At 43.7% G+C, this 20299-nt stretch overlaps 1 protein-coding gene across 1 annotated transcript; it reads right to left on the reverse strand.

The window, feature by feature from the left end:
• Positions 1-2438: 2438 nt before the first annotated feature.
• On the reverse strand, positions 2439-9222 carry ptpmt1 (protein tyrosine phosphatase mitochondrial 1). The gene is made up of 4 exons (XM_086294540.1): positions 8920-9222; positions 6982-7062; positions 4701-4892; positions 2439-3053 (listed from the first exon to the last, which is right to left on the reverse strand). Exons 1-4 carry the CDS (start codon positions 9064-9066, stop codon positions 2925-2927), a joined length of 549 nt encoding a protein of 182 aa, XP_086150666.1. The 5' UTR covers positions 9067-9222; the 3' UTR covers positions 2439-2924.
• Positions 9223-20299: the final 11077 nt, after the last annotated feature.

Here is a 20299-nt window from a genome sequence, read left to right on the forward strand (position 1 = left end):
CAGAGGATGCCCAGCATTGTCCATAATGTCCATCAGTTTCTTTAATGTCCTTTTCTCTGCCACTGTCACCAGAGTGTCCAGCTTCATGCCGACCACAGAGCTAGCCTTCCTGATCAGTTTCTCCAGCCTGGATGAGTCCCTCTTTGCTGTGCTGCTCCCCCAGCACACCACAGCATAGAAAAGTACTCCAGCAACCACCGACTGGTAAAACATCCTCAGGAGCTTCCTGCAGATGTTAAAAGACCTCAGCCTCCTGAGGAAGTACAGTCGGCTTTGGGCTTTTTTATACAGGTGCTCTGTGTTGCATGACCAGTCCAGTTTGTTGTCCACCCACAGCCCGAGGTACTTGTACTTGTTGACCACCTCCACCTCCTCACCCTCTATCTGAACCGGCAGTGGACCTTCTCTGGACCTCCCGAAGTCCACAACCAGTTCCTTAGTCTTTGAGGTGTTGAGTTGCAGGTGGTTTGTGTGACTCCATGCGACAAAGTTCCTCACCAGACTTCTGTACTCCTCTTCCTGATCATCCCAGATACACCCCATGATGGCTGTGTCGTCTGCAAACTTCTGAATATGGCATAATTCAGAGTTGTAGCAGAAGTCAGAGATGTACAGGGTGAAGAGAAGAGGGGACAGCACAGTTCCCTGTGGTGCTCCTGTGCTGCTGACCACTGTGTCAGACGTGATGTCCTTCAGCCTGACGTACTGTGGTCTGTCGGTGAGGTAGTCGGAGATCCAAGCCACCAGGCAGGGGTCCACCTCCATCCTGTTCAGTTTTTCCTGAAGCATACAGGGCCGGATGGTATTAAAGGCACTGGAAAAGTCAAGAAACAGTATCCTGACCGTGCCTTTTCCCCCATCCAGGTGTGAGTGGGCTCTGTGTAGGAGGTACAGGATGGCATCCTCCACTCCGACACCCGCCTTGTATGCAAACTGTAGTGGGTCCTGGGCATGTTGTACCTGTGGTCGGAGGAGGTTGAGGAAGAGCCGCTCTAGAGTCTTCATAAGATGTGACGTCAGTGCCACCGGTCGGAAGTCATTCAGCTCATTGGGCCGGTTCTTTTTGGGGACCGGGACGATGCAGGATGTCTTCTATAGGGCGGGCACTCTCCCCAGTCGCAGACTGAGGTTGAAGACTCGTTGTAGCGGCTCCCCAAGTTCAGCAGCACACGCCTTAAGCATCCTAGGACACACCTTGTCTGGGCCTGCTGCCTTTCTGGGGCGAAGCTTCCTCAGTTGCCTCCTGACCTGATCCACTGTGACACTGGGAGATGTTTGGGAGGAGGGGAGGGGGGGAGATGTCTTGCTGCTGAGAGAGGGATTGGAGGAGGGGGGTGTCATGGTGTCAGGAAGGGGGGGAAGCGAGGGAGGCAGGAGAGTGGGGAGAGGACTCTGTAGTGAAGGTGAGGGTGAGGGTGGGGGGGTTGTGGGCTGGTCAAACCTGTTGAAGGAGTTGTTGAGTTCGTTTGCCTTCTCCACAGTCCCCCCCCCCACTGTGCTTTTCTTGGTGTTGTGGCCTGTGATGGTTTTCACACCATTCCAGACCTCCCTCATATTGTTCCTCTCCAACTTCTGCTCCACCTTCCTCCTGTAGGTGTCCTTTGCTTCCCTCAGGCAGCGTTTCACCTCCCGCTGTGCTGCTTTCATCTCCTCCTTCACTTTGCTCCTGAAAGCGTGCCCTGGAAAATGCCCTGGAAAATGCACTGAAACGGAAATATTCAAACATCACATTTTAAGAGTGCCAAATGATTTCATTAAATAATTACTAATTCAATATTTTTAAATAAAATTGTAAATAATTAAATATTTAAAACTGTAATTACTGAATAAATTATTTCAATTTTTAATTAATCCATGCTACATTTAGTTATTTACAGATGTATTTAATTAATTGAGTTTGGCACTCGCGTGTAATTTTTTAGCCCCAAACCATGCAAATGCTTAAAATACCATGATTTATATAACAATGTGTCATGATACGATGCAGCACTGGCAGTCGACAAGTCAGACTACGCCGAGTGGCCTCTCAAGTCTGGATTAAAGGGGAGGGTTGTGTCAGGAAGATCATCCAGCACAAAATAGTCAGTGCTGTTAGCCAACAGCGTGTCATTGGAAACTAATATTAAATGTTAAAGTTAAATGAACTTCCAATAAACAGCTACCCTACTAGGATGTAAAAGTTGACCGAATGTTTGTCCACGCTACAGTTAGATTTAGGTTTTATTTTGTTTTACTTCAATTTAATTTTTCTATTTGTTTGCATGAAATAGAATCTAACAGTATTATCACTTGAACATTTTTCATGTGTGTTTGCTTCGGGGACTCCATCCTCATATTAAACCTTCTTGATAACTGTCACATTGGAACATCCTAACTTTATTTAAATATGTGCTTGCCAATATGAACAAACTACTGAAAATAAAGAAGCACCATTACTCTTTTTGTCATAAACATTTATTTATGGTCATTTTTTTACATTATGAGGCACTGCAGAAAAATATAAAGCAAATATTTTCCAGTCTACACAGAAACACCTTCATTACTGAATTATTTACTACAGTGTTCTCATCCTGTTGACTAAACTCCAGCTGACGTCAGCCGGCTCTGAGGGGAGTGTTTTCTTTTTTTAAAAACAAATGTGGAGAGCATTGCAGTGATTTGTCTTAGTTTGTTAGTTAAAACAGAATAACGTGGCTGGAAATCAAATTATAAAAAGAAAATTTTCTTTCAACAAAATTATATTAAAGAGTAACAAAAACAGATAAACAACATGTTCTGTTCTGCAGCTGTACACATGCCAAAGAGCACTTGCTGAAAAGGCAACAGTTGCATTTCCTGTTACAGTTGTTTTGATCAAGGCTCTGAGTCGCCGTCTCCCACCTCCAGTGGGAACACGATGAGGTCCGACACACTGCCCCACTTTCTCAGCTGGACTGTGCACATATCTGCTGGTAGTACTTCCTCAGCATCTCCAGCTGAGCGGAGCGTACTAGGATGTGCGGTCGAACAGATGCCAGCTTCTGACAGGCCTCGTCTGGAGTCCAGCAGTGTAACTGTCAGCAGGAAAGCAAACGGTCAACACAGCAAACCTGTCGCTTGATGCCTGAGCGACTCATCAGCCATGAGCATGTTTCATACAGTCACCACTCTGGAATATTGACTTAAACACTCTGTGGTTCAGTGCATGTGGAGGTAAACGGGTCAAAAACGGAGTTAAATGTGGCATGTGTTTTATCTGAAATGACCATGAGATTATATTTACATACAAATACTTTAAAGGTAAGTACGCTGGAATAAGAGGGTAAAAAGTCAGGGTTTTTTCAGGAAACAAAGAAATATATTACATTGTAATTTAGCAGTATGCTGTACTGTTCAGGGAGAGGGCCATATTATGAAGCAGATTAACCTCGGCCAGTTTCTGGGTATTTTACAGGAAAGGAGACACAGCTTACAGTGTAAGTAATTTTAAATACACTGTAAGTTAAAAAGAACAACTGAATAACAGAAAATCCATCATGTACACAGTGTAACAAAATAAGGATGTAAAAAGGGAAGGTTAAGTCACTCAACATTTACAGCCGTCAACACAAAAACTGCATCAAAAATATTGTTTTTCTGCAAAATTACCAGCTAATTACACACCACTTAAAACAGGCTCTGAAACTGAAACGATGTCATCTCATTGGAAGACCACTTTGTGTTCAAGTAGTAATAAAAAACGAAACAAACAAGAAAACACCCACAAATATTTCTGAAAATGTTTTGTTTTGTTTTTTAAATTTCAAATATTGTATAACGAGACAAAACTGCAAACATGAACGCAGATTGTAACAATCTGAATCCTTTCATCGAACCACCAAACAAACACACTGGTCCTCTCTGTGCACACACGTGGCAGCACTGCTGCTGTCATTGTGTTCATGTTTAACAAAATAAACTGCAGACATGAGTGTGACTCTGTCACTGAGCTAACAGCTGATCCCTCAGCATGTTTGTGCTCTCTGCTCATGCTGCCTTCATATTCAGTCATTCTCAGCTTTTTAAAGAACTTCAAAGACAAACTGCATGACATTTCTTCAAGTGGCCCCCAGGCTGCAAATATGAGACCCTGACTTAAAATAAGTTATGCAATACTCAAAATTACTTACAGTATAAATTGTGTCTCCTTTCCTCTAAAATACATGCAGGATAGGCACGTTTAGGCCACTCTGTAATATTGCCTGCTCCACAAAAAGTAACACGTACTTAGGACGTAAATACAGGGAAATATTGTTTGTTTTGCTGCTAAATTACCAGGAAATTACACAGTACTTAAAAGTACTTAAAAATACTTAAAAGTACTTAAAAGTACTTAAAAGTGCTTAAAAGTACTTAAAAGTACTTAAAAGTGCTTAAAAGTGCTTAAAAGTACTTAAAAGTGCTTAAAAGTGCTTATGCGCTGCTCAGATTTTATAGCAGTATAATTATTTGCTTCCTGTAAAAAACAGATTTGTTGCCACCTTATTCTTATTTGTTCAAAATTATCCAACATAACAAATGTAAATTTATTATTCTATTTATTATTTATTTCTTTATTTTTTATCCGCTCTTTATGCTTTATCTTGCGTTACCATGAAAAGTGGGATGTTCTTCTCTCCACTCGGTTTTTGTGCTGTCTGCAGTTCAAACAGCAGGTGGCAGTCTGAATGCATCATACTGACCCGTATGAGGTAGGCGGCAGCTAATGTGGCGCTCCGGGAACGTCCAGCCTTGCAGTGCACGTACACACTGGTTCCCTGCTCTTTATGCTGCAGTGCAAACTCCACGCCTCTGTGGAGGTTCTCCATGCTGGGGACACCAGTCAGGTCCACAGTGCTAAGCCTGAGCTGCTCCACACCAGCAGCCTGCCACTCCTGCACCAGCACCGCAACAATAAATGACACAGTGTATGAGGGGCGGCTCTTTGGCACTGTTAGGGTTTGAACTTCTATCACACATCAGTATTTAACTCATCTTGCATATGCATGACAGCACAGGGTCATTTCAAATATGAGCAGGGCGATTAAACTGCACGTTAACTTTTTTTTTTTTTTGGCCTGTCCCGTTTGGCTCTTTTGCCATCAGAATTGTTGTCTAAAGGCAAACAAAGATGCCCAACGGATTTACTTTACCAAATTGACCATCCCAGCCTTGCCGTAATGGTCCATTTGATTCACCTTTTATTGTTTATTTTATTTTCACTTACTGAATACGGGACAGACTTGACTGGGGGAAAGAAGGGGAGAAAGAAAGAGGGAAAGAGAAACAGCTGAGAAGAGGGACGGGGGAGAAGGGCAAAAAACATAAACCAACAGAACGGGCAGAGAAAAAAAAAATGCATATATCAATCACCTGGGTCACCTGCTGAGAAAGAAAAAAGAAAACAAGCAGAAGAGAACAAGAGTAATAGAATAAACAACATCACAATGATATATGGGAATATGACAGTAAATACTAAATATTAAACATTATTGTGCAGCACATAAGATCAACAGAACACAGTGTGCTTTGAGGTAGGAGCCAAAAAGGGTGTAGTTTGTGGGTGTGATCACCCGTGTGTACACCTGTGAGCATGGACGCGCTTGTTTTTTGTTTTTTAAAAGGTTCCTTCATGTAATAATCTGCTAGAGGGTGTGGGGGGGCCACAGCCCCGTCCTCCAGGGCATGAAGCAGGTATGGAGGAGATCAAAACTCCAGACATCCAGAGGCCCCCAGAACACAAGAGACCAAGGAAGACCAACAGAGGGGCAGCCGCGCCACTGTCCCAGAAAGAGCTGAGGAGAGTCCCAGATGAGGGCTCACTCAGCAGCCGCGGAGCAGAAGCCAGGGGGGGTTGCAGTGACGCGCCCGTGAGCTCCGCCGGCAGCCAGCTGTGCCTGAGTGACCGAGCCCCAGGCCGAGAGGCCGGGGGCACCCCACCTCCAAAGTGGCCCGAGCGAGCCCCAGGCTCCAGGCCCCGATAAGCGGCCGCCAAGGAGTGAGCCAGTGTGTACCTGGACGCCCATCCCCGGACACAAAGAACCACCAACGCACCGATGTCTGAGGGAGTCCGCCACTGGCAGGGGAAGTGGTGGTAGGGGGAGATAGGCCTCCATACCTTGGAGGGCCTGAGATGTCCCCAGAGAGGTGGCGTCTGACACCCAACCTGACATATAGACACAGACATACAGGCACACACAGATACAAACATCCATTCCCACCCTCATGCTCTCATATGCACTTACTCCACACTCAACTAACGTGGAGACAGACATAAAGAGACGCTGTACACACGATCACACTCCCCAAGCGTACTCTACAAACCGGGTCTAGGTACCCTTGCCCCTGGAGGGGGGAACTGCACCCAGACCCAGGTGGTGTTACCCTTTTCCCTGCGGTGGGGGGAGGCAGACCGCCCCGACTCCGCAGCAGCAGGAAGGCTCCACACTCCAGACCGCAGTCGGACGGCCAACTCCTCCTCCTAGCCCCCCCGCTCCAGCAGGTCGCAGAGAATGGGGGTGAGAGAAGAGTCCAAACCTCCCTCCACCCGCTCATTGTAGTGTTGATGCATGTGTGTTCTAAGGTGCATTTAAAACCCAGGAGGGCATGGAGCTACCTGCCAGAGAGCAGCAAGTAAGCGCATAGTCCCTCCTGCTAGCCCTCAATGTCTGTATTTAAAATTGAGAGGTGGGCAACGACGCCAGGGGTGGGGTGTACACCCTGATGGTACTTTGGATTCCGTGTATCGTACCCCAAGATCCTATATGTATGTGTAATGAGAGTGTGAGTAATGTGAATGTCTAAGTTGTGGGATAAAATTGAGGCAGAGGCAGCCAGAAGGGGACAGAGGGGGGGGGGGGGGGGGGGGGGGGCGGGGGTAGCCCCCCAGGTGGCTCGATGCACCGGCGGCACCCTGCTCCAGGGCTGGGCCCCCATGCACTGCACGTTAACTTAATAATGGGAACTCAAACGAAGGGAACTCACCTGGGCTGAGTTGCAGAAATATTTGGTCTCGTACTCTTCGTTCATGGTGATCACCCCTCGAACATTTTCTGTTTCCACCAGCTGCAAAAGCAAAAACAGGCCATCAGCTCTCAGAGTTGAAAACTGCAACTGCCACGAGAGCGGCACTCTAAATACTCTTTCTCTCCTTTATTCCATTTTTTATGAGGTCTTGACAAAATATATTTCCAGTCTCCTTCTCTGCTCTTTATGCAAACACTGGTGCATCTCAGAAAATGGCAATATTGTGTAAAAGTTCATTTTTTTCCAAGATTTTTTTTTATTTCATTTTGATGATCACAAAAAACATAAATCTGGTATGTCAAATTATTAGAATATTTCATCTGGAGTCCACAGCCATGAGGAAGACTGCTGACTTACCAGATGCTCAGATGGCAAAATTCAACAACCACCAGAAGCCACCACAGTCACTGCTGCAAAAGCTGTCAGTTCACAGTGTGCAAATATTTATGGGAAGTTGACTAGAAGGGAAAAGTATACACAAACAACACACATGACATGAGTTTGCCAAGGAGTAGACTGAAGGTGGTGTCAGTGTCACAATGTACACAGCAAAGGGACCACAGCCATCGACTTCAATAATATCAGCCACTCATAAACAGGCATCTTACCTGAGCTAAGGAGAAAGATGCCTGTGGTCCTTATTCTAATCATGTAACAGGTAATATCCAGTATGTGTAATGTGACAAAAGCACAACGTTCAGTGTGTGTTTCATGGCATTTTTACGCAGCCAACCCAAAGTTGTGGAATGATCTGCCCTTGCACGTTAGACAGGCCTCTTCTCTTTCTGAGTTTAAAAGTTTTCTTAAAACATATTTATTCGCTGAAGCCTTTGGCACTGATTAAAGGGGTTGACTCAATTTGTTTTAATTTATTTTAGTTATTTAATTTATTTTATCTTATTTTTATTTACTTTACTTAGGCCATTTTGCATGTACAGCACTTTGTGAACTCTGGTTTTATGTTAAAGTGCTTTATAAATAAAGGTGGTATGGTATGGTAGCATGTTCCTTGTGTAAGAGTCTTTACATTAATAAGCTGTATTCCTCACAATGAGGAAGGGATGTTTGCCTATCATTTAATAATCAAAAACATTTTAGAAATCAGTCCAACAATTATCCAAAAGCTTCTTTGCTGGGACCAAAATTACTTTTATAAAAGGAAAGCCCTTAGCTCGGGAAAAGGCCATTCAAAAGCTTTTTGGGTGCAAAGTATTCAAACACACAAATAAGTGGCCAAATGTGCATCTGTGGGTGGTGCTGGAGTGGCCACAGTGGCTGTAGGCAGGACGCACTGATGGGGCATCGTGAAGGAAGGGGCGGAGGTACAGAGCAGCAGAACAATAGCAACAGCGGTGTGTGAATTAATGCTAAACATAGTATGAACATTAGTCTTAGTGTTTTTCTACTGATGCACACTGCACTGTGTGCTCTGTCTGACTACTGAAGAAAAACAAACCTAATAAATCATGTTGACCGTCAGAGGTCTGATGATCCAAGAGGACCAACTATGGGCAAAAACTACTGAACTGCGAGACCGTTTCTGTTTCTGGTATGTTAGCTTGTTAGATAACTGAGGCGGTGTTACAGCGGTTTCTGCTTCAGCTGGATCGAAGATGGTGAGAATCACCCACAAATCACAATATTCGCTGATTGAGATAATGACCTACTCACTGTGAGTTACTATTTCATAATTGTGGCTTCGCATATTACTGTCTTTACAGAATTTCTTTGAAATTGTACACACACACACCACTACTACTATAACAACTTGTCAAAACATTTGTTTAGAACAAAGTCAATGCCGCCTCGTTAGCGCGGGCTAGCTCGGCAGCTGGTCTAAAGAGTCGTTAGCGTAGTCGAGCGCTAGCTAGCAGCTTCAGTGTTTGACAGGCGGACCTGTTTGGTCATGGACCTGAACGGCAGCGCTCCGAGGATCACAGTTTCATCCACTCGGTCAAACCACCGTCTCGAGGACACCTTCTCCATGACAACGTTGTAGGCTAACGTGGGGTAGAAGAGCAGCCGTGCTAACACTCCCGACATGGCTGAGCTATTTTCTGACGAGTCGTGTAAGAACTGAATTTGTGCTGTGGAGAGCTCAGCCTCTCATCATTACTCCTCCGTGCTGCTGTGCGGCGTGTGCTTCGCAGCCTTCATCCCACATGCTGTCAGCTTCCTCCTCCTGAAGCACGACTTCCGCCGACTGCTACCCCTTCAACATAAACACACTGACCTTCCATCCATAGATTCAGTCTCAAATCAGAATATTTTTTCTGCTCGACCAGCTGATGTTAAGGTGCAAAGTTGAACATATATAATGAGTACAACAACTTCATATATCACATTTTTTAAAGGACTGTCAGAACTTTTTTTTTTTACACATTAAAATTTAATCTCTCAAAAACTATTCCAAAATAAAAGCCTGATTTGTCACTGCGCTTTCTTATCGTCGAAATAAATCACGGTATCTGCCAAAGATACGTCAGAAAATCTCGCTAGTTAAAATATGAAAACAACAGCCCAGCACTCTGGCGTTTTTAAAAGTAGAATGGTAGGCAGAAGCTTCAGGTCTCAGTCCCCTCTCCTGACCTCACAGTTAGGGGTGGGTTTTTATAATCGATTCATCGATTAATGGGTAATGTTCATATGTAGATTAATGGTTTTCTTTCGTTTTTGATGTACTGCAGAATATTTTTATAAATCCCAGGCCAGGAAAACCTTCATGTTTTTCTGTGTTTTATCTTCAGCTACTTTGACACAAAGGCATCTGCTGTGACGCTTACACCTGTGATAAAGTCTTGCGTGTGTCAGCTTCCTTTTTATTGATACAAAAATATGTAAATGTACTGATCTGAATTATAATATTTCTGACTGTCAAAATTTCCCAGATTTAAATCGAATCGAATTAAATCGAATCGTGGATCGAATCGATTCGGGACCTTGTGAATCGGAATTGAATCGATTCTAGAAATCAGTGACGATACCCAGCCCTACTCACAGTTTGGACTCAGGACCAGAGGTGGAGCCAGACATTTGAAACACCTGGGGCTTAGCCCTAAAGGGTAGTATGCATGTGGGATTTTTTTTTTTTTTTTTTTGGGGGGGGGGGGGGGGGGGCTTAGAAATGACTGAAAGATTAATTGGCTCTGTTTTCAGTTTTGTTCAAAAAAAGAATGACTTCATATAGGGAAAAATATATATCACATATACAGGACACCTTGAACTAGTTGTCAGGGTCCTGGGTCTTCTGACCCAGCATTTTTAGTTCTTTGTGATTTTTGTATTATTGTACTTGTGTGTGATTTATTCTATGGTTTCTAGTTTTGATCCCTTGCCCTTCATGTCTCTCTGTGTCCCCTCTGTTCTGTGTAAGTCTGTGTCTGCATGTTTGAGTTTCCCTCTGTCTTTTGGTTCGAGTCCTCTGCCTTACTGGTTATGTCTCTGTTTCTTAGTTGCTGTCTCCACCATGTCAAGTTCGCGTCTCTGTGTCATAGTTCCTGTTTTACTTTGAAGGTCTGTGTCTTATGTGAATGTGTTCAGTTTATGCTTCCTTGTCTCGTCAGTTCTGATTTCCCCCAGCTGTGCTCTCCTTCTGTGTCTCATTCCCCTCGTTACTTCCCAGTGTTTTTAAACCCTGTGTTTCTCTGAGTCAGTGTCGCGTCGTACCCTCAACGAGCTGTGTGTTTTGCCTCCAGTTCAGTATTTCTGCTACAATGTTTTAGTCCACCAGCGTTTTTGTTTGTCTTTTGGTGAGTTTAGTAAGAGGTTTTTCCCAGCAATAAAGCTGTGCTTTAAGTTGTACTTCTGTGTCTGAGTCCTGCATTTTGGATCCACCACTCCTGCTTGCCTGCCTGCCACACAGCGATTCATGACACTAGTTTTTTAATTAAGCAGCAAGGCAGAACAAAGTCGGGCTGTATCAAGACACGAGGACTAAACCCAAATTCAACCAGACACAGAACTGATCCGGAATTAAAACAGGACTACAACAGTTCAAAATCAGGAGTACTGAGGACTTAACCAAGACAGAACCACAATCAGAACTAGATGATAGTAGCACTAAAAATCATCATAGACCTGCACTACACTTATTTTTTTAATTCTACCAAAGTCCACTATTTAGATTGAGAAAAGTTTATATAATTATTTAGCCTTGTTGTGCAAACAAGCCTGCAAAAGTTAATAAATGTAGAATTTGAAAAATAGCAAACCTAAAAAGAAACACTAGGTACGAGATACATGAGGACCTATGATACGGTGATACTTTTGGTAAACAACCATTTGACTAACATGTGTGTCTCACCTGCTCTTGTTCCACCTCTGTTCTGTCCTCATTCTCCATCTCCCTCTCTGTTCCTCTCTCTCCCTCTTTGTGCTGACAATCATCAAATATACAGTTGAAACCAGATATTTATGTACTCTTCAGATCAAAACACACTTTTTTAATTGTAACATCAAATCAGACTAAATGTTTATTTTTTTTAGATTGATAAATATAAAAACATATTTGTTAACTTTAAGAGTAAAGAGAGAAACTATCTGTATTTCTTAATTGTAAATGGCACCAAATTGTATTCAAACTGAGCCACACTTATGGAGCTCCACAATTCTTTTTCTGGTGTTTTGGTTGACATCTCTTAATTTTCCCATGTCACAGAAACAGGCTCTGTGTTTTGCCTTATATGCATCCACAGCTGTGCCACCAATTTACTCACATGGACTCTACTAACCAATCAGAAGCTTCTTCAGCTCAGAATGGAATCGTCTGCAGTTTTCTTATTAATGAACAATAAACTTAGTGTACATGTACTCCTAAATTTGACGAAAGTGATAAAAAATAGAAGCTCTGTCTCTCTTTATTCTGACATTTAACTAATTCAAAAGATATTTCAATATTTATTTATCCAAAACAAAACAAGTTTACTCTAAATTGATATTGTACAGTAAAAAAAATGTTCTTGTGTTTTCCATAAAGTGTATGTAAATATCTGGTTTCAACTGTGAATGTACTGCTGTGTGTTGAAGTTCCTCTTGTTTTGCATAGAAATATACTGAACAACATACAAAGCATAATATATAAAATACTACCTGAGTTTTTTCTTTGAAAGAAGCTCCTTATGTCCATTCTTGTATATCAGTGCATTACTGAAACAGATTTATTTAGCCGTGGAGGGTAACAACTGAAAATATGAAATAAACACACATGTAAGCTAAGACTCTCTAAAGAAACAGCATTGTTGTTGTTCCACTTTTCATTTCGCCGTTTGTTGATTCACTTAAAGACCAAGTAACGTAATATGGGTCAAGTGATCAGTCTGATATCAAGCTTTCGTGATTCACCGTCATATTTACATTATTTGTACAGTACGGATGATTTGCTTTGGTACCTGGTCGAACTTCAGTTCTCCTCTGTCTGCCTGGCTGCGTTTCTCTAACAGCGCACTCGTAGGCAGCAGCTGCCCCGCCCCGCTTAGTGCCTGAGCTCGGATCATACCAATATTAGGGGGGATTTACGCACAGTCGTAAATTCCCACAGTGTGCGCTATGTGCTTCGAATATTGTGTGTAGTTTTTTGCTTTATACAGTTGTCAGCCAGGCATCTAACTATGAAAAAATTACACTCCAAAAGACCCCGGGCTTCTGAAAAAACCACCCGGGCTTAAGCCACCCCCCGCTCCACCACTGCTCAGGACACAAATGATTTCTTCTTTTAAGGTTAGGCTCAAAATGTGCCTTTTGTCAACCCATGCTTCAGTTATGCTGTCATAGTCTGTATTTGCTGGGGGACTTGCCATGATGCACGGAGCACTACTTCTCCTCTCTGTCTCTCACTCCCATCGTGTTTATATACTGTGCTGACTCAAATTTCAATGTTGAGGTTTTCCTGTAATGTTTAGGGCTTTTCCATTGTTTAATATTGTCATTCTATCATAAATTTAAAAAAAGATTGTCATTGTGTGGTTTATTCTTCATATAATTTGTAACACATACGAGTATATATGAATAACAGTCTATTAGCATCCTGAGATCCAGCACCCTCATTTGGAAATATTCCATTTAGTCTTTTCCTTATACATCATTCAAAACATTTATATTAAAATGTAAATCTTTTCATTTAAAAATGATGACTTTGCTTTATGGTGTTAAATAAAACTATTCTCACCATACTAGGACATTAAAAGATAAAATGGATGTAAGTAACGGCTTCGTACTCAAAGATTACGTTTAGTTTTTATCATTATAAAGGCAGCTGTGCTGTGCAGCCTGGTGTGAGCTGAAAACATAATGCTATGGTTATGGTCGTCTTCTTTAGAGATGGTCCACATTTACAGGTGCATTTGGTGCAGGATGTAATTATAGTGCAATCACTGATGATTGGCTGCTTCTGGAAGAGGGCTGTGCAGGAGTGTCTAAAATTTGGGGCCTTTTTCCTTATTGACTCTCCCTGACTATGAGGCTTTACAGAAACACGTACCATTGCTAAGCTAACTGCAGAGGATACCTACAATAAGGTGACTGTTCAAGCACACCTGACATGTGTCTGACCTTGTTTGATCTTAGACTGGACAAACATTGCTCCCCCGATGTCAGCGGGAAACAACTAACAGAACTGAACTTTGAAAAACCCTGTTTGTGTGTCACCAAATACCGTTTTAATTTTTTTTTTTTAGCAGAGAATGCAGTGGTTTAATCTTTAGATTTCTGGTCGGTTTGTCAAGATAGAGCCTCTTTGCAAAAGTGCTTCGATGATGTCTGCCCAGCTCAGTCCCACCGCCGACAAAGCGCAGGCACAGCTGCCATAACCCCCGCAGTACACTGACTTCATTTACTGAGGTTATATTTGTCGGGTTTTTATTTCCTTATCTGTCCTACGTGTTTCAGTCAACAATTCTGAATTATAACTAACATTAAAAACATGTTTAAAGAGGAGAGCGAGCAAATAAATCTGATTAACAGCCGATCTTTGGGTTTTTGTTCAGTAATCAGCGTGACCTGCGTATAAACGCATAAAAGAAATAACGTTGGTGTTTCTGTCATGTAGGAGTGGGCGATAGAAATGATATACGATAGAAACAATATAAATTTGGCCAAAGATAGAGATTTTGACTATACCGCTCTATCGGGATAGCACATGTGATGATGTCATCAAGCTGCGCCTGTTTTGGTCAAAAGCATGGCAGTGTGGCTACAACCATTATCATCTGCAAATTATTCCGGGCAACAGTCATAGCAAAGAGATGAAGCACTTTTGGAATATGGGGAAAGCCAAAAACTGCGCTTCCTCCACTTCCGTAACATTGATTCATTAATGTTGAATTCTCTCGCAGCTGCTCTATTCCCATGTTGTTGCAGTATATTAATAACTAACCCTGTATTGTGGATGAATAATCTCAGTTGTTCTCCTGACTGAAGTTTGGCCTGCTATGCGATTGCATTTGTCCCTGACCACCAGAATCCCTCACGTTAACTTTTAATGAGTGGAAAAAAAGTTGTGGTTCATCCTCCAGCTTCACTGTGCTAATGTTATGCTAACATAGCTGTGTCGCTAGCAATTGTAACGGAGCGAAGGTGATTTTATTTCCACAGTGTCTTTTTTTTTTTAAAGGAAGGAAACCTTCCTCCAAACGGACAGAGCAGTGGAGCTGCCAAGGGAAAGCACACGATTAAAAAACTGTATAATTAAAATATAATTTATTATATTTAAATAGTTAAAAATGCAAAATGAATTAAAACAACCTTGGCCAAGGGGTAACACAATAAAAAGCAATAAAACACAACATTAAAAGTCTAGTGGCATCCGCCACGATATAAAAGTCACAAAGAACTAAAAAAGTCCAGCGAAGTGATGTAAAAGGGAAACCCAGCGGAGTCCTCGCCTTCCTCCCCGCATTCCGCGTCCTGGTACGCTGAAGAAAGGGAGGGAGCGGCAGTCACTATTCTTTTCGGCAATTTTCATTCAATAAAAGGGGCTAAGTCGAAGACTTACCCCGGGTGGGCAGAGCTCTCAACTCCGCCGGCCGCTTCTTTAAAACTGCAAATCGGCACCAGCTGTCTCGCCGCCTCTGCTCTCCCGCAGTGCACAAGCTGGGCTCTCGTTACTACTGCCGTCCGCCTGTTCGCTCCGCGTCCCTAGTCGCTGGTGCTGTCCGTCCTCCTCGAACGCCAAGCTCCAACCCTCTTATGTGTCACTCAGCACTCTGTAAATTACACTGCCTTTCCTCTCAGGTGTGTCCAATTAGTAAAAATGGGGAAAGGCGGAGTCTCTCCAGGACAATTTGACGGTATAACCAAAACATGCAATCTAAATAAAACACTGCACAAAATATAACCAGTACATGCAATATAAAAATATAAATAAGTACACTTCACATTAAAATACAGCACAGCAAAACAACATCCGTCCTTCCCTGGATGACATCCCCCCACACTGAAATATTAGCAGTCCCTGCTAATGCTCCATCTCCCTATAACGCTCTGGTGGAATCCCACGCGTGGTCCTAATGGACCGTCTAAGGGACATACCTGAATCACTCTGGTGAGGTGACACACAGTCAGTAAGGGGTAAAAACCCATAAAACACTGGCGCTGGGAAATCCGAAGGGCCTGTGGTTGGCTCCTCCGTAGGAGGGGTAAAGTCTGTTTGAGGAGCAATGCACACTTTTAAGGCATTCCTATGTAAAGTTTGTATATTACCCCCCTTTTCTGGTTTGACCTTATACGCTAAGCCCGCATCTCCCACCTGTTCCAACACCACATATGGCTCAGGAGACCACCAGGAGCACAGTTTTCCTTCGCCCTGTCTGTTTCGGTCACGTACCCAGACTCTCTCTCCGGGCAACAATGGGAGGGTACAGCCTCTTTTCTCATACTGGCTTTTGTGTTGGGAGGCCGCACTATACATCCTCTGCCCAGCCAAACGGTAAGCTAGGGAGAGTTTCTGTTGATGAGAATACACCCACTCACTTACATCCTGCCTCGCCTGCTGGGGGGCCACGCCTAACACCACGTCCACAGGAAGTCGCAGGTGTCGACCAAACATCAAATAGGCAGGCGCATAACCTGTGGAACTATGGATAGTATTATTATAAGCATGAACGAGTTCCGGCAGATTTCCTACCCACTGGCTCTGCCTAACTGATTCTAGGGAGCGGAGCATGTTCAATAGGGTCTGATTGAAACGTTCTACACTACCATTCCCTGCAGGGTGGTAAGGTGTCGTACGGCTTTTGGCTATACCATAGGTATCACAAAGCTGTTTCATTAATGCAGATTCGAAATTAGACCCACGGTCGGGGTGGAGTCGGCCTGGGCAACCGAACGGCTGTATCACATACAGTGGGGCAAAAAAGTATTTAGTCAGCCACCGATTGTGCAAGTTCCCCCACCTAAAATGATGACAGAGGTCAGTAATTTGCACCAGAGGTACACTTCAACTGTGAGAGACAGAATGTGAAAAAAAAAATCCATGAATCCACATGGTAGGATTTGTAAAGAATTTATTCGTAAATCAGGGTGGAAAATAAGTATTTGGTCAATAACAAAAATACAACTCAATACTTTGTAACATAACCTTTGTTGGCAATAACAGAGGTCAAACGTTTACTATAGGTCTTTACCAGGTTTGCACACACAGTAGCTGGTATTTTGGCCCATTCCTCCATGCAGATCTTCTCGAGAGCAGTGATGTTTTGGGGCTGTCGCCGAGCAACACGGACTTTCAACTCCCGCCACAGATTTTCTATGGGGTTGAGGTCTGGAGACTGGCTAGGCCACTCCAGGACTTTCAAATGCTTCTTACGGAGCCACTCCTTTGTTGCCCGGGCGGTGTGTTTTGGATCATTGTCATGTTGGAAGACCCAGCCTCGTTTCATCTTCAAAGTTCTCACTGATGGAAGGAGGTTTTGGCTCAAAATCTCACGATACATGGCCCCATTCATTCTGTCCTTAACACGGATCAGTCGTCCTGTCCCCTTGGCAGAAAAACAGCCCCATAGCATGATGTTTCCACCCCCATGCTTCACAGTAGGTATGGTGTTCTTGGGATGCAACTCAGTATTCTTCTTCCTCCAAACACGACGAGTTGAGTTTATACCAAAAAGTTCTACTTTGGTTTCATCTGACCACATGACATTCTCCCAATCCTCTGCTGTATCATCCATGTGCTCTCTGGCAAACTTCAGACGGGCCTGGACATGCACTGGCTTCAGCAGCGGAACACGTCTGGCACTGCGGGATTTGATTCCCTGCTGTTGTAGTGTGTTACTGATGGTGACCTTTGTTACTTTGGTCCCAGCTCTCTGCAGGTCATTCACCAGGTCCCCCCGTGTGGTTCTGGGATCTTTGCTCACCGTTCTCATGATCATTTTGACCCCACGGGATGAGATCTTGCGTGGAGCCCCAGATCGTGGGAGATTATCAGTGGTCTTGTATGTCTTCCATTTTCTGATGATTGCTCCCACAGTTGATTTTTTCACACCAAGCTGCTTGCCTATTGTAGATTCACTCTTCCCAGTCTGGTGCAGGTCTACAATACTTTTCCTGGTGTCCTTCGAAAGCTCTTTGGTCTTGGCCATGGCGGAGTTTGGAGTCTGACTGTTTGAGGCTGTGGACAGGTGTCTTTTATACAGATGATGAGTTCAAACAGGTGCCATTCATACAGGTAACGAGTGGGGGACAGAAAAGCGTCTTACAGAAGACGTTACAGGTCTGTGAGAGCCAGAGATTTTCCATGTTTGAGGTGACCAAATACTTATTTTCCACCCGAATTTACGAATAAATTCTTTACAAATCCTACCATGTGAATTCATGGATTTTTTTTTCACATTCTGTCTCTCACAGTTGAAGTGTACCTCTGGTGCAAATTACTGACCTCTGTCATCATTTTAAGTGGGGGAACTTGCACAATCGGTGGCTGACTAAATACTTTTTTGCCCCACTGTACTTCCACAAAGCCTTTACTGTAGTCTCTGCTGTTTGGTTTATTGTAGGGATAGCCCAAGCGAACCGCGTAAACAGATCAGTCACCACAAGTATATTTTGATAAGTGTCAGTTGGTCGACCTAAGGACAGGAAATCCATGCCTACAACCTCCAAAGGGTATGAGACCGAAATAGGGTGCAGTGGAGCCCTAGGTTCTACCCTCTCCTTTTGTAGACTACAGGGGACACAACCCAGATGAAACTGATGTACCTGCGCTTCCGTGGTAACCCAGTAGAACCGCTGCCGTATCCGAGAGAGGGTTCGATCTACCCCCGCATGGGCAGCAGCCTCATGGATCTTCCGCCACACCTCATGGCACCTGGAACTAGGACACACAACTTGATAACGAGTCTCCTGGGTATATTCGTCCGACACTTTACGGCACAGTACTCCGTCTTTAATAAAAAGTCTTTTTTGCTGCTGTAGGAGTCGCCGCACACCATGCGACAATGCCTGACGTTCTGACTTTGTGGGTGCGACCTGAGCTTCCAGAAGTTGTTTTACCACTTGAATATCCGGATCGTGAACTTGTGCTTCTACCCAGTCACTCCCCTCTACCTCACAGGTCAATTCAATGGCTGCTGAAGTGACTCCACGCTCTGATCCAGCCCCCTCCAGGTGCTCTGCTGGGACAGTGGGGAATCGAGAAAGGGCATCAGCATTAATATTGCTCTTACCCGAACGATACTTGATCTCGTAGTCGAAAGAGGCCAGCTGGGCAACCCAACGTTGTTCTACTGCGCCCAAGCGAGCAGTCTGTAAATGGGCCACAGGGTTATTATCAGTATACACAACGAATCGTGCACCAGTCAGATAGTCTTTAAACTTTTCGGTAACTGCCCACTTAAGGGCTAACAGCTCCAACTTGAAGGAACTATAGTTCGCGTCATTCCGTTCCGTGTGGTGTAAGCTTCTGCTGGCGTACGCTATTACCCTTTCTTGACCTTCTTGAACCTGCGCCAGAACGGCTCCCAACCCGCACCCACTGGCATCAGTATACACAATAAAGGGAAGGGAGTAATCTGCGTATGCTAAAACAGGTGCTCGCGGACACAAAACGTCTGTAGTAGCCAGCCAGGCCCAAAAAGGATCTGACTTGTCTGATGGTATCAGGGACCGGCCAATCCATCACTGCAGAAATCTTATCAGGGTCTGGTCTTACACCATACTTATCCACTACATGCCCCAGAAATTTCACCTCCTGTTGCAGGAACTCGCACTTGTTCGGCTGTAACTTCAACCCATGACGCCACAGCCTCTGAAACACTTCATCTAGATGCTGTAAATGAGACGAAAAGTCAGGTGAATAAATGATAATGTCATCTAAGTACACCAATAAAGACTCTGCAATCTGTCCACTCAAACAGTGCTGCATCAGGCGTTGAAATGTAGCGGGTGCATTGCACAGACCAAACGGCATCCGCTCGAACTCAAACAACCCGACTGGGGTAGTAAAACTGGATGACACAATCACGTAGCACAACATTATATACCAGGTCGCCCAACTTCAGTAACCCTGCAAACGTCACTGCTGTTTAGTTTTCTGTCTTCATTTATGTTGGAAGTGATAGCAGAGCTGTACATTTGAATTAGTTTCAAAAATCTCTCAGTCAGAACATGGCACCCCCAAAATGGTGCTTCAGCACCCCCAAAATGAATCAAAGCACCCCAAAGATTTTTTACTCTTTTTTTTGACAATAGTTTTGCTGTTTGTGTGACACACTACTAAAAATATAAAAATCATTCAGTACTTGGTTGAGACGTAACATTTTAACAACAAAAGTATAGATAACCCCCTCCCACCACCCAAAAAATGGTTTGTTCCAGCTCGCCTCTCCCCTACTCTGGCTCTAGCGCTGTTGCTGCAAGAGCTATAGTGGCTGAGACGCAGCTGAGTGGAGGTGTGAGCATCTGGCTTAAAACAGGACATATTAGCTGCATTTAACCTTCAGTTACTCTTTATATAGTTAGGTAGGAGTCAGGCCATGTTTCTTTTTAGCTGAAAAACATTACACCAGGTAACCTGCAGTGTTGAAAACTTGTTTCCCGACTATGTTTGCTACCCTACAATCCGTCCTGCTCTGTAGTAAAATCAGCTACATTTGACTGTCCTGTTGCTCCCATTGACATTTATACAGACTATTTAAAATCTAAAACTTAACATTGTCCGTAGCCTGCTGCTGTTACCACTGTCCTGTTTGAAATGGAAAGAGAGAAGCTGGTTATTTTGTCATATGTGCCAATATGATACCCAGAAGCAACATTCAGGTAAAAGTGTAAGAACAAATGATCTGTC

The sequence above is a fragment of the Aulonocara sp. 'chitande type north' Nkhata Bay genome, linkage group LG1 (genome assembly GCF_057382095.1).
Source record: "Aulonocara sp. 'chitande type north' Nkhata Bay isolate Kocher_YH1m ecotype deep benthic linkage group LG1, A_spYH_male_GT1.1, whole genome shotgun sequence".
Classification (NCBI taxonomy): Eukaryota; Metazoa; Chordata; class Actinopteri; order Cichliformes; family Cichlidae; genus Aulonocara; species Aulonocara sp. 'chitande type north' Nkhata Bay.